The sequence below is a fragment of the Hemicordylus capensis genome, chromosome 5 (assembly GCF_027244095.1).
Source record: "Hemicordylus capensis ecotype Gifberg chromosome 5, rHemCap1.1.pri, whole genome shotgun sequence".
NCBI lineage: Eukaryota > Metazoa > Chordata > Lepidosauria > Squamata > Cordylidae > Hemicordylus > Hemicordylus capensis.
Window position 1 is genome coordinate 195,715,427 of NC_069661.1, and position 14,732 is coordinate 195,730,158.

The 14,732-nt window shown below is 41.6% G+C and overlaps 1 protein-coding gene across 3 annotated transcripts in view; it reads right to left on the reverse strand.

The window, feature by feature from the left end:
- Window positions 1-14,732, reverse strand: part of PPP1R12A (protein phosphatase 1 regulatory subunit 12A) — a 181,461-nt gene that overhangs the window by 72,643 nt on the left and 94,086 nt on the right. For all 3 annotated transcript variants that reach the window (XM_053252011.1, XM_053252012.1, XM_053252009.1), the window contains exons 4-5: window positions 2,241-2,400; window positions 239-383 (exon numbers count right to left, since the gene is read on the reverse strand). In XM_053252011.1, the coding sequence (XP_053107986.1) occupies window positions 239-383; window positions 2,241-2,400 (305 nt within the window). The remainder of the gene's footprint in view (window positions 1-238; window positions 384-2,240; window positions 2,401-14,732) is intronic.

The window sequence follows — 14,732 nt, forward strand, 5'->3', positions numbered from 1 at the left end:
TAAGAAATTCCTAGCTTCAGAATCAGTGACGGACCTTGACAATGTAACAGCGGAGTTTATCTAACTCTCTTTTACAAGTGCCTGAAAACAAACAAAACAAAAAAAATACATATTACACACACGTACGTTCTGGTAGACAGGAAAGGGACTATGTAAGAATGACACATTTGATATTCTGCTTCTTTCCACCAATACATACAGAACTGTACAGTGTAACATGGATGCACACAAGTCCTACCACTTTGTTGACAGCCTCCATATCACACAGGTTTTCCACTAATATTCGGCATGCTTCTTCTTTACCCCAGTGAGCAGCTGCATGAAGTGGTGTCCAGCCATCATAATCTTTAATATTAACATCATAGCCAGCCTGTATTAAAAGTCTGTAGAAATTTGGTAAATTAGTTTAAGTACAACAGTATCATCTAATTGTTTAGTTGTAGTTTTGCTTATTTCCCTTGGGTCTTGAACAGAAACATGCATGTTGAGGGTTTAACTTCGAAACTATATTTCCCCACACACAAGGACTCTTAATATATATTTATTAAGGCTGCATGAAGTTTCAGAGACCGATTAGCTTCAGAACAGTTAAACTCAACTGGCATACAGCCCTTTGATCCGATTAAAAGAAACCATTTCAGAACCAGACTGATTGTTCCAAAGTAGTCCCCAAACAAAGCAAAAGCTCCCACAAAACATTCTGATTTAAACTGGGCTTCCCTGAAGTGCTGATGTGACCCCCAAATCAAAGAATGGCTGCTTCCCACAGCACCAATATAGATATACTGCTTCCCACAGCCCTAATATTGACATACTGCAAAAATGATGGCAAACATATACCAGGTTTTTAAGACTATTTCTCTTTAAGTGCAGTTTCAAAATGGCAACACACACCACCACCACCAGAAGTACATGGGAAAGTAGGATGCATCAAAAGCACCTATTTGTGTTCATCATAATTCTGGACTAAACTTGTCCAATGTCAGCAGAGAGTCCAGTTAGTTTAAAAACTCAGAACCAAATGACAAAAAATATCTTGGGTTGTAATAATCCTTTTACAATATGCAATATACTATAATAATCGTTTAACATTTCTATATTGCTTTAAATATCTATTATATACTTTCAGTATTTGTGAGAAATAAAGCCATACTTCTGGATGACATAGAGATAGCAAATTTTGCACACACAATCCTGCCACTGAAATTAGTTGAATGCACTATTTTCCACACTGGAATATGCTCAGTGAAAATTTTAAAGATTTTTTTTTGGGGGGGTAGGGTTTTTTTGGGAAGAAATTATGAATATCACATTTCCCAGTTATCTACAGATACCAAATTCTGCATTAACTATCCTGCCACTCAAATTAGCTGAATGTGCCACCTAATGGCACAGTGGGGAAATGCTTGACTAACAAGCAGAAGGTTGCCGGTTCGAATTCCCACTGGTATCGGGCAACAGTGATAAAGGAAGATGATAAAAGGCATCATCTCATACTGCGTGGGAGGAGGCAATGGTAAACCCCTGCTGTATTCTACCAAAAGAAAACCACAGGGCTCTGTGGGCGCCAGGAGTCGAAATTGACTTGATGGCGCACACACACACACGCACACCTTTTTACATCTGATTATGCCCAGGAAAGATTTGATGATTTTATTTGTATGTTTAAAGAAGAAATTCTACTGTAGTATATTACTACTACAATGGATATTAATATACCGCTCTTCAATCAAAGTTCTCAAAGCAGTTGACATAGTTAAATAAATAATACATAAATAAGATGGTCTTCTGTCCCCAAAGGACTCACAATCAAAAAAGAAACATAAGGCAGATACCATCAACAGCCACTGGAGGGATGCTGTGCTAGAGTTGGAGAAGCCAGCTGCTCTCCCCCTGCTAAGTATAAGAATCACCACTTTCAAAGGTGTCTCTTTGCTCAGTTAGCAGGGGTAAATATAATCATATTTACTATAATCATAATATTTTCACTGTTATTGTTCTTAGATATTTAAGACTCAGTAATCAATAATTCAAAGATGACATTGTGCTCAAGAAAAGCAGATGATCTTAGATTCAAATTTATTATAATTCAAACTTACCATATGTGGTCATTATTCAATAAAATGAATAATGTCTGAAGTTGAAATACTACAAATTTCAAACTGTTCTTTTACTTCCTTTTTGCAAGCACATAAAGTTCTATTTGAAAAAAACACAACTATATTAACCATTAGACTTACTTTAAGACTTCCGTATAGCCTTTAGCAGCAGCTACATGAAGGGCTGTACCACCAGATTTTGCGTGCCGAACATCATTTATATGACCACTGTTAAGCCACTGCCTTGCATCTCTCAGCATTATCCGTTCTTCTTCTTTCCGAGCTGCCTCTATATCAACCCCTGAATGGAAAGAGGTATTTTAAAATATTTGCATGATTTGTTATAGTACATGCTGTTTACATCTAAACAAATGAACACTTAAGCAGCATGTTATCCCTTCCCAACTCTGCCCAGAATAGGAACAGGGTACTATCACCAATTGCCTCTGCTCCTGGAGGAGGAGAGGTGAGGATGGCAGCTGCACCTTTGCTGCTCCCATTACACTACCTTGGTACAGAACAGTCTCCTTACCCTGCTTATGAGGTCAGGGTGTGTGTGTGTTTGTTCCCTAACTTTTGTGTTTACAGTCTGATACAAACCAAATTCACACCACAGGGAGCAGACCCTAGTGTATACTGATGGGGTATTTCCCCCCCATCCAACATCTTGAAACAAGATGGCAACCAATATAATCAGATACTAACTTTTGTTGCATCTGCCATATGGCGGGGGCGGGGGGAGGAGGATGGCCAAACTATAAGCACCACCCCTTTAGAAGCTGTTTTCAACAATGGCTGAGGGACTGTATTGACAGTCAATATAAAATTAAATACTGAACTACACACAGGATCTAGGAGCAAACAGAACAGCATATGTGAAACAATATACTTTTACCATTGTTAAATGGCACCCGATGCACAAAAATGTAATTCTTGCCTCTTAGCATGGTTCTCGGTGCCCTATCCTATCCACAGGGTACAACCTGTGCAGGACAGTTGTGCCCTGTCCTGAACAACTTTAGCCTTCCAGCTGCTGGACTACAATCCCCATCATCTCCAGCCATAGTGGGCAATAGAATGAGGGAAGTTGCAGTCCAACATGGATAGAAGGGCCAAAGTTGTACAGCCCTAGTCTAGGGTATCTTTTTGCTACCTATTTGCCATCTCAGAAACAGATGCCAGTCAAGCATTTGCACTGAAAAAAGATGATAGACAAACAAGCCCGGGTTTCAAGAATAGTAATCAAATATTATAGAACTGATTTCATTTTAAACTAATGTGACTTCAGTGTTAAAAGGAACAGAAAGTAGGTTCCGTTAGTTCTACTTAGAACTACAGTACTCAGGTTTTTTTCAAGATACAAAACATAAGGTGTGAGCAGAATCAACTGTTCAAAGCCAGGTGCTCCTCCATATAGACAGGTCCAGTTCTCCCACTAATTTTTTTCCATGTGTGCACAGTTTTGTTCTGGGCAGTGTGTGTACACATGCATTCAGAAAGGGGTCTTCCTGATTCAACCTGTGGGATATAAAATTAACTGAGTGGACATGAAAAAACTTGTGATCTCACGCACATGCACACGCCTTAGAGAAAACACTGGACAGGACTTGTTGCCACACATCAGCATGTACTTTAAATGACCACATGCTGACAGATCGACAACAGGCACACAAGATGAGCCAGGCAGCTATGTCCTACACACCATGTGTGTGTGGAGTAGAAGCATACAAGCTGGTGGCAATGCCAGCCTGTGCAATAAACTGGTAAAGTGTGCCATTGAGTTGGTGAGGACTCCTGGCGACCACAGAGCCCCGTGGTTGTCTTTGGTAGAATACAGGAGGGATTTACCATTGACATCTCCTGTGCAGTATGAGATGATGCCTTTCAGCATCTTCCTATATTGCTGCTGCCCGATCTATGTGTTTCCCATAGACTAGGAAACATACCAGCGGGGATTCGAACCAGCAACCTTCAGCTTGCTAGTCAAAGGTTGCCGGTTTGAACCCCCATCGGTATGTTTCCCAGTCTTATGGGAAACACCTAAACATAGACTGTTTCCCAGTCTATGGGAAACAGCAGTGATATAGGAAGATCCTGAAAGGCATAATCTCATACTGCGTGGGAGATGGCAATGGTTAAACCCCTCCTGTAAAAGAGTTTGAAAAACAAACAAGCTGGTTAAGGCAGGGTATCTGACTGTTTGGCACGGCAAAACTGTTGATCAGAGAGGCAAGCTGAGGTCAGTTGCCAAAAGGCTGTCAAATGAGTAGGGTACCAGGTGGAGAGAGAAGCAGGTTGCAAGAATGATAGGGATGACAGGTCAGACAAGAGGTTTCCAAGTCAGAAGTGAAACAGTTTTGGAGACCATTTCCTGTTAGTCTATTAATACTTTTCCATCATTAAAGTTCTTTGCTAATCGCTTTTGAAAGTGCTGATCTCACAGTACTGTATTGACAGTCTCGTTGGATCTTTTACTGATATTATCCTTGGAAAAGATATTCTCTTTTCCAAACCTAAGTTTTGGGAAGCATGGCACCGAAAGCTTATTTGAAGCTTTGAACTAACTGCTTATCTTGTCTAACTATCAGAATCTTGATAGTCAGAATCTTGTATGCCTATCATATAGTTAATTGTAGGTTAAAAATGTGTGTGCGTACATGCATGCATACATACAACTTATTTAAATTTAATTTTCTAATGCCCAACCCTGCTATGTGCATAAAGCCAGCTGTGATGGAACACAGTGTTGGTCAAGTTAGTTTAAGACAGGGTAGGAGACAATTTTTCTCACAGTATTCAAAGGAGAGTTGGGTGGAGAAAAGAAAATCAAATTCTGAGCCATACACAAAAATGAATTCATGGCACAAATTGAGAGAATAAGTAATTTCACAAATAATATGAATTCTGCATCTTTGAGAATTTCCATTATTATTATTTTAAACATAGTTCAAAAACACAACTGTCAAAGTACTTTCTATAAATGGTCCACAGATGGCAATATTGCATCTCTCTTGTAACTTTAACAATGCTAATTACTTGTTCTAAAAGCCATTTGATTTATCTCAGGTATACCAAAATTAAACCTTTCAAAGGCTTGTCGTAAGTCACTGACTGACATCAAGGAAGAGTCCCAAACAATTCACTATCCCAACTTCTCCTTTACTTCCACAGCCATAACTGTGGGATGGATTCTGACCAATCCATTGGTCCGATTCTGAGGGTACGATTCTGACCAACTCTCAGCCAATCATAGCATACCACAAGCCTAAACAAAGACAGACAGTACTCATATCAAGACATATTGCATGGAGACTTCATGCTCTGTTGCATATCTATGCAACTTTAAGTGCACAAGTGATGAGGTATGAGCACTTGTGAATGAGCGCTTATCAGAAATAGAGCACTTCGATAATTTATCTATTTGCTCAGAATCTTACAGGTACCCTGCTTCAAGACATCAAACATAAATCCCTACCAGGAACCTCAACTCCAGTTTTACAACTCGTACTGGAGGCACAAGGCATAACACAAAGGTAAGCAACTAGGGGTGCAGTTTCCACTAAGGGAAGGCAGACACATTCCTGTCTATCCTCCATCTACCTCTCCAAGAGAAAGAGGCAGCTGTACAGATCACCAAAATGACCACTGACCACATATCATCTTTCCTACCACCTCTACAGTTAGGAAAAACAATGTACTGGTTAGACAATTCGCCCTTATCCAACAAGACTAAAGCAGTCTCTCTTGCAGAGAACTCACAGGAAAAGCACACACTGTACAGAAATGGGTAACAGCACCAGCAGCCACAAATCCTCAAACTCAGTTAAGCACCATGCACTGAGAAAGGGATTGCAGGGGAAGTCATCTTTGCTGGTGAACATCCACCAGCCTAGTTCCACTCAGGGTGGATTTGATTTAAATCAAACTGATTTAAATCATGATTTAAATCACGATTTAAATCAAATCCACCCTGGTTCCACTCTACTGAATGCTGGCCAAAGACTCATTTATTTTTCTCTGCAGGCTCACAGCCAGGGCATATGGCAACACCACCAACACTAACTGCTGACAGAGTTTCAACACAATTCCTTATAGTGGATGAATACTGAGGATGATTACTTCACCTCCTTAAACAGGTTAATACTGCATAGCAGACATCAGGACGACTACCAGTCTGTGCATACTCGGGAGAGTAAAGGACTTGGCTGATGTATGCGGAATTAAACACACACATATCCAGGTGGAAGTAGCCTCTCTCAATTACTCTTCTCAATGATCCCAGGCACGAGTAATGTCTGCAGAAGGCACTACCTATTAGTGATGACTCTTCTCATGTGGCTCTGCCCTGTCTCTCCACAAGCAACCATCCAACATATAGAGGAAAGACATGATCTCTACACATGCCATATAGTAAGGCCTACAACAGCAGCAAGTAGTGGAAAGCCAGATGTTCATACTTGGGACTGCTACCATACACCTTGGTGGACGTCTGCTGCTAAGAAAAGTAACAGATAGAAATGCACTAGGTGCAGCAACACCTGACAGCTAATGGCACAGCGGGGAAGCAACCTGCCTAGACAGCAGGAGACTGTAATCCCCGCTGGTGTGTTTCACAGAATATGGAAAACTCCAGAAGCAACAGAGGAAGGTGCTGAAAGGCATCATCTCATACTGTGTAGGAGAAGGTCATGGTAAAGCATTCCTGTATTCTACCAAGAAAACCACATGGCTCTGTGATCGCCAGGAGTCGACACCGACTCAACAGCACAACCAACCAACAGTGCAGCCATATTCGGCGTGTAGATGACTAGGGGTGAAAATGAAGCTTTCAAAAGATGAGAAGGCCTAGTCGAGGCAGGAGAGGAAAATTCAAAAGGAGAGTTGCAGATACTCCCCCACCCACCCAACCCAGATAGAGACTGAACATTTGAAACAAAGAAAAATGATTAAATATTGGTCTCTCAGGATAATGCATGAAATGCTTACAAGGCTTATTTTTAAAATATTGTTTTCACTTTCTGCCCATTGCTCTTTCAAAATGCTAACTTGTTACCATGAAGATGTTTTATGTAAGACAATGGAAATTATTGATTAGATTATTGATTAGATAATTACAAATCTAATCCTGTATAACAGTGTTCTATATAACTCAAATTCCAGATGTATTTTGGCCTTTATCCCTCACAGGACGCACTGTCATCATGACTAGAGGAACACAAGAGGATATACTATCCTCTTGATTTAGCCCCTGTTCATCTTGGAGATATTTTGATATCTCACCTCAAAGAACTGCCCTGCCTGCTTGTATGGAGAGAGTCAGAAGAAAGCCAAGGAGGGCTGATGCTGCAAAAGGTTGCCATGTGTAGCAACGCCTCAGGAGAAACCAGAACATTTAAATTAGGTGGCTTGGAACCTGTTTCCTTCTAGTCCCATCCCCCTGACATCAAGATCCACAGAAGGAAGTACTACATCTTACAAGTTGACCCCTAGCATGTATGTATGTATAAAAGAATAAATAGATAAATAAATTTAAATATTTATATTTCAAATTTCCCAGAAACACAGTTTCCACCCCATGGCATCAAAATTTCCAAAAAAATTTATATCTCTACCTTCATGAACCTATTTGTATGTGATGCTATCAGTACTAAATAGAAAAACATACACTGTTTAATAGAAACGTTGACTGTTCAAGCTCGTTATCAGCAGCAAATCCCATTACTCAGCTCTGATGCCTTCACATGGGAGAGGAATGAAGTGTACCACCACAGCACCCCACACCAGAAAATAATCAGCAGCTGCAGTAGACTACACACACGGGGAAAGTGTTGTCGGACAGGAAAAAGTGGCTAGGTAGAATGGAATGCACTCTGGGGACAGAATGAAGCTACTGCTTCACGTAGCTACCACTGACTGACTATTGCATACCCTCAGGTATATGTTTGTGGTTCTCCCCAGCTCCCTCCAAGAAAACTGCAGCTAGGAATTGAACCTGGAAGCTCTTACATGGTAAACCTATGCAACTCCATGAGCTACAGATCCACACAAAGTACCTTCAGCACTGGCCTATATGGCCAAGATTTCAGAGTTCTGTACATGGGGGGAGGGGGGAGGAGAGAGAGGGAGTGTCATGGGTCAGGCCCCTAAGAAATTATCCAAGCCTCAGGGGTTAGGTCCCTAAAGGTTATGAAGGCCTGTTCTTGTGACTATATGGTTAAGAAGCTGTTCTCTGAAGCAGGAGGTCTGGGATTCAATGCCAAAACCTTTCCCTTTCCTAAGATTATTTATGCTGATAGGGCACCCAAAACTTCGATTCAAGGGGACATGCTTCCGTTTTCAAGGGATAAGAATCAAATTCATCTTCTGTTGAGCACTGAACTACCAGTCAACTCACCACGTTGAAATTGCTGTTATGTGTGTTTTTCCTTGTCTGCAGGGCTCTATTCACCCTTGCAAAAAGGTTGTTCCCCTCACAGAACCAATATAAATGGGTTGTCTATTGTTGCCTATGTGGACTTCCTGACACTCTAGGACGACTCAAACCCTTCTTCTGGGAAGTAGCTGGGTTCTGTATACAAGCCTCCCAACCAGAGACATAAGTTTTGGGCGGTATAAAAATACGTTAAATAAATAAACAACAGAAAGATCTGACAGAAGAGGTGCAGTTGCTTATTCGTTGGATTCTACTTGTCTACTGTGTGTAGGGTGGATTCTGTGACATCATTATGCAAGTCTAATCATTGCCATTGATTTGAACTTCTCTGTGTGGTGATTGTGGTGGTTTTATCTGCAAGCAAATTGATGGTTGACAAATGGTTGTGCAATTTCAGGGACAATGTGGGAAGGGCTATTGCTCTATAGCTTTCCCCCCACAGTTGTCATCTTGCATTTTGTAGTGTGTTGCTGGAAGTGCATACTATTGCAACTACGTTGTGCTAGGGCAGGGAACCTTGGCCCTCCAGCTGTTTTTGAACTACAACTCCTACCATCCCCAGCCACAATAATTATTAATAATCCACAATTAATCCACAAAAAACATAAAAAATAATAATTGTGGCTGGGGATGATGGGAGTTGTAGTTCAAAAACAGCTGGAGGACCAAGGTTCCTCCCCACCCCTGCGCTAGGGTATAGCAGCTGCCAGGCTTCTCAAAACAGGATTAGTTTGCCATTTAAGAACAAACCTCTCCATATCTTCAAGCTCACTTATCTTTTGCAACTTGCTAAGAATGTTTTAAGCCATGTATTGGCACAGTGGGGAAGTAACTTGCCTAGGGAGCAAGAGGTTGCTAGTTCGCATCCCTGCTGGTACATTTCCCAGACTATTGGACACGCCTGTATCGGGCAGCAGCGATATAGGAAGATGCTGAAAGGCATCCATCTCATACTGTGCAGGAGATGACAATGGTAAATTCCTCCTGTATTCACCAAAGAAAACCATATGGCTCTGTAGTCGCCAGAAGTAGACACAGACTCGATGGCACAACTTTCCTTTAAGCATGTTTTACTTTCATTTGAAATTTGTAGAACTTAACTGTTAAACATATCCCAGACCAAGGATAAAGTCTCCCAAAAAATCTTATTCAATCTCAAACATTACACATTCATTTACAGTTGTACAATATTATTAGCTATATTATAATAGAAGCTGAAATATGTTGCACTAATCACAGAATGAAATTACAAGTCATGGATATTAATCATCTTACCAAATTGGTCTCCTCAAATATTCCCTAAGCATTGGTCTCCTCAAATATTGCCTAAGCATCTTAGCCTATTCCTGCTTGGAAAAATAAGTATTTTAGATGAGCTTTTCAAACATATATTCAAGTCAGAGAGATTGGTCTAAAATTATTTCCAAGTTAGCCTGCATCATTCGCAATGTTTGCCTTGGCTAAAAGTGTGAAGCACACACAGTTTTGAAAAAAAATGCGCATTTTTACTGACTTAGAAAGATATTTACATCATTTTCCAAGTATGCCCTACAATGATTCTTGGAGGCTGTTATTCTGAGGTCCAACATGAATTTGGGGTCAGTAGTTGTGGGAACATCATTAAAGAGCCTATTCCCAACGTATGAGTTTCCTTATTAAATGGAAAATAATGTACCATTCTTGTAAACACTGATTGTTTTCCTAATGAATGATCCGAACATGTTGTGTTACCCATAGGATGGTAGTCTTTGCAATTTCTGCAGTAAAAGTTTAAGGAGATTTTATTTTATTTATTTTAATTTTTGTTGCATTTATATACCGCCTTTCGTTAAAAGACAACCCCAAGGCGGTTTACAAAAATTAAAACATACAAAAAAAGGCAATAAAAACATCAAGCTAAAAAATATAAAAACATATAAAATACAGGCATAAAAACAATACAAGTAAAAACACACAGAAGCAGCAGTAAAAGCAATTATGTAAAAGCCTGGGTAAAAAGCCAAGTTTTAACAAGCTTTCTAAAAGCCGTGATGGAGTCCAAGGAGCGAATGGCCACTGGGAGAGCATTCCAAAGTCTGGGAGCAGCAACAGAGAAGGCCCTGTCCTGAGTGCATGGCAGCTGGGCCTCTCTCATTGTCAGCACCCGGAGCAGAGCCCCCTCAGATGTCCTCGTCAAGTGGACAGAAACCCTTGGGAGCAGGCGGTCCCTCAAATACCCCGGGCCCAAACCGTTAAGGGCTTTAAAGGTCAAAACCAGCACCTTGAATTGGACCCGGAAACAAACTGGCAGCCAGTGCAACTCTTTCAGAATGGGGGTGATGTGCTCCCAACAGGCAGCTCCGGATAAAACCCTAGCTGCCGCGTTTTGCACTAGCTGCAGTTTCCGGATATTCTTCAAGGGCAGCCCCACGTAGAGTGTGTTACAGTAATCCAGCCGCGACGTGACTAAGGCATGGGTAACCGTGGCCAGATCTGCCTTCTCGAGAAAGGGACGCAGCTGGCGCACTAGCCGAAGCCGTGCAAAGGCATCCCTGGCCACCGCCTCCGCCTGAGCTTCCAAAAGCAGAGCCGGGTCCAGTAGTACCCCCAAGCTGCGTACTTGCTCCTTCAAGGGGAGTGCAACCCCATCCAGAACTGGTAACATATCCTCATCCCGATTGGCTCTCCTACTGACCAACAGTACCTCCGTCTTATCCAGATTCAATTTCAGTTTATTAGCCCACATCCAACCCATCACGGCCTCCAACACCCGATTCAGGACATCCACTGCCTCCCTAGGTTCAGATGACAAGGAGAGATGGACTGAGTTATCAGCAATATGCAGATGACACTCAGTTCTAAGTCCCCGGATGACCTCTCCCAGCAGCGTCATGTAGATGTTAAACAGCATGGGGGACAAGACCGATCCCTGCGGGACCCCACAGGCCAACGGCCACGGGGCTGAGCAGGAGTCCCCCAGCACCACCTTCTGGACCCTCCCACCAAGAAAGGACTGGAACCACTGCAACGCAGTGCCTCCAATTCCCATACTCGAGAGGCAGCCCAGAAGGATACCATGGTCGATGGTATCGAACGTCGCCGAGAGGTCCAGCAGAACCAACAGGGACGCACTTCCCCTGTCTAGTTCCCGGCGTAGGTCATCCACTAGAGCGACCAAGGCAGTCCATCACCTTGTGCAAAAAGGGAAGGTTAGACACAGGTCTATAGTTATCCAAGTTGGAGGGATCAAGGGAGGGCTTTTTAAATAGTGGTCTTACCACCGCCTCCTTGAGGTATGATGGCATCCTGCCCTCCCTTAATGAAGCATTAACTATCACCTCCAGCCATCTGCCTGTCCCCTCCCTGGCAGCTTTTATTAGCCATGAAGGGCAAGGGTCAAGAGCACACGAAGTCGCCCGCAAACTGCCCAGGATCTTGTCCACTTTTAGATTATTTATGAATAAATTAAAAAGCACTAGTCCAAGTACAGATCCCTGGGGGACCCCACTTCTTACCTCCCTTCATTGTGAAAATTCTGCTTTTACACCTACCCTCTGTTTATTGTCCTTCAACCAGTTAACAGCCCACACATGTAAAGTGTGCAGTCGAGTCGGTGTCGACTCTTGGCAACCACAGAACCCTTTGGTTGTCTTTGGTAGAATAAAGGAGGGGTTTACCATTGCCTCCTCCCACGCAGTATGAGGTGGTGCCTTTCAGCATCTTCCTATATCACTGCTGCTCAATATAGGTGTTTCCCATAGTCTGGGCAACATGCCAGCGGGGACTCGAACCGGCAACCTCTGGCTTGCTAGTCAAGTCATTTCCCCACTGCTTTCCCCCTTATCCCATGACTGCTAGGTTTTCTCAAGAGTCTTTGATGAGGAACTTTGTTGAAAGCTTTTTGGAAGTCCAGGTATACTATGTCAACCAGATCACATTTATCCACACACCTGTTGACACTCTCAAAGAATCCAAAAGGTTAGTGAGGCAAGATTTACCTTTGCAGAAGCCATGCTAGTTCTCCCCCAGCAGGGACTGTTCTTCTATGTGCTTTACAATTTTATCCTTGAGAATGCTTTCCACCAATTTGCCTGGAACAGATCTCAAGCTAACAAGCCTGTAATTTCCCGGATTGCCCCTGGATCACTTTTTGAAAATCGGTGTTACATTGGCTACTTTCCAGTTCTCTGTTACAGAGCCTGATTGTAGGAATAAGTTAGATATTTTTGCAAGTAGGTTGGCAATTTCACATTTGAGGTTTTTAAGGACTCTTGGATGGATGCCATCTGGCCCTGCCGATTTGCTAGTTTTTAATTTTTCCAGACAGTTTAGATTATCACTTGTATCCAGAGTGGATTTGATTTAAATCTAATCAATTTAAATCACGATTTAAATCACTAGTCAGTGAGATTAGATTTAAATCATGTTTTTTTACATAAAGACTCATTCTTGCTGGTATAATCTTAATATTTACAACCGGATGAAGGTTTCATTTTTGGCCCTCTTCTAGATAGAAAAATTGCCCAAAATAACCCAGAAGAGAACAAGTCCAAAGAAGGAGGGGAGGATTTTTTCCCCCCTCAAAAGGCATTTTTTTTAAAAAAAAAAAATCCAATTTAAATATTAAAAAAATCTGATTTAAATATATCCTCCTTATTAACCCCTTTCATTCCCTCATTGTCTAACAGTCCAACTGCCTCCCTAGCAGGTTTTGTGCTTCTGATGTATTTAAACAAGTTTGTGTTATCACCCTCGATGCTTTTAGCTAAATGTTCCTCAAAATTTTTGCCTCCCTTATTGTCACCTTGCATTTCTTTTGCCAAAGCTTGTGTTCCTTTCTGTTCTCTTCATTTGGGCAGGCCTTCCAATTTCCGAAGGACGACTCATTCCTCTTCATAGCTTCATTGACTTTACCTGTTAACCATGCTAGCATCCTCTCAGTCTTGGTGGTACCTTTCTTCCTTTTGGGTATACAATCTAACTGGGCTTCTAGTATTGTGGTTTTAAGTAAACTCCATGCATTCTGGAGCAAAGTGACACTCCTTTAAGTTTTCCTTTCTTCCCTTTCAGTTTTCTTTTCACTCAACTCCTCATTCTGGAGAAGTTTCCTCTTCTGAAATCCAAAGTGTCTGTGTTAGATTTCCTTGGCGATTCTCTCCCCGCATGTATGCTGAATTTGATCACACTATGGTCACTGTTCCCTAAAGCGTCCACAACACTGATATCACACACCCAGCCCTGAGTGATTTGTTGATGCCTGCCTAGTTGTTGCACTTCAGATGGGGGTAAGAACCTGGAACAGAGGCTGATCTTAACACCCAAGAATTACAGGTATGGAAGGAGGTGATTCTTCAATTACTGTGGGTTTTAAAGGTCAAAATCAGCACTTTCAATTGGGCCCAGTAACAGAGCCTTTTAAATAGTTTTAACACTGCAGATATGTTCTGTAAGCACAATCTCATTTAGTATTCTAGCCAATGCATTTTGTATTAAGTGACATTTCAAATCATATTTGAAGGTAGCTCCACATACAGCATACTGCAAATAAACCACCTGGGAATAGGATTTTCAATTTTTAAAGTAGGATTTCTAGTTTAAATCAAACTTTAAAAAACGATAAATAAAATACTAAATTCCAACTTTCATGTAGCAATAACATGGCTAAAATCTCAACACAAACATGCTACATTAACATTTACAGGTTCCTAAAAATGAATGACTATCACACACACACACTGAGCTATTTACCAAACATACATGGGCATTCATTTTAGTGTCATGTCATTAAAAATGGCACTAGTCTACCCAGTAGTGCCCAGCAACTACCAACTCTACAACTTGCTATATTGTCCAACATTTTGCATGGAAAAATTGTCATAGCTTCTGGGCATAAGAGACACCTTTGAAGAAATGACTTCCCTAGATAAAAAAGGAAAATGTGCCAAGTGTAAGCAGTGTAACAAGGAGATGTAGGGCCACTTGACACAGGTAACAGGATAAGGTATTTCACTGTATAAGGTGTTTCACTTTCACTGTAAGGCCTAGGGGGCTCAGTGGTGAATCTCATCAACCCTAAGTGCAGCCCATTGACTAATGGTTTATTAGGCCTGCACAGATCTTCAGCCAAAGCTGAATACTCTACATAGTCCTCCTAGCACCAAGTGGAGATTACCATTTTTACTGTGCACTGCTGTCTTGAGCCCACCGGGGGGCTCCTTTAA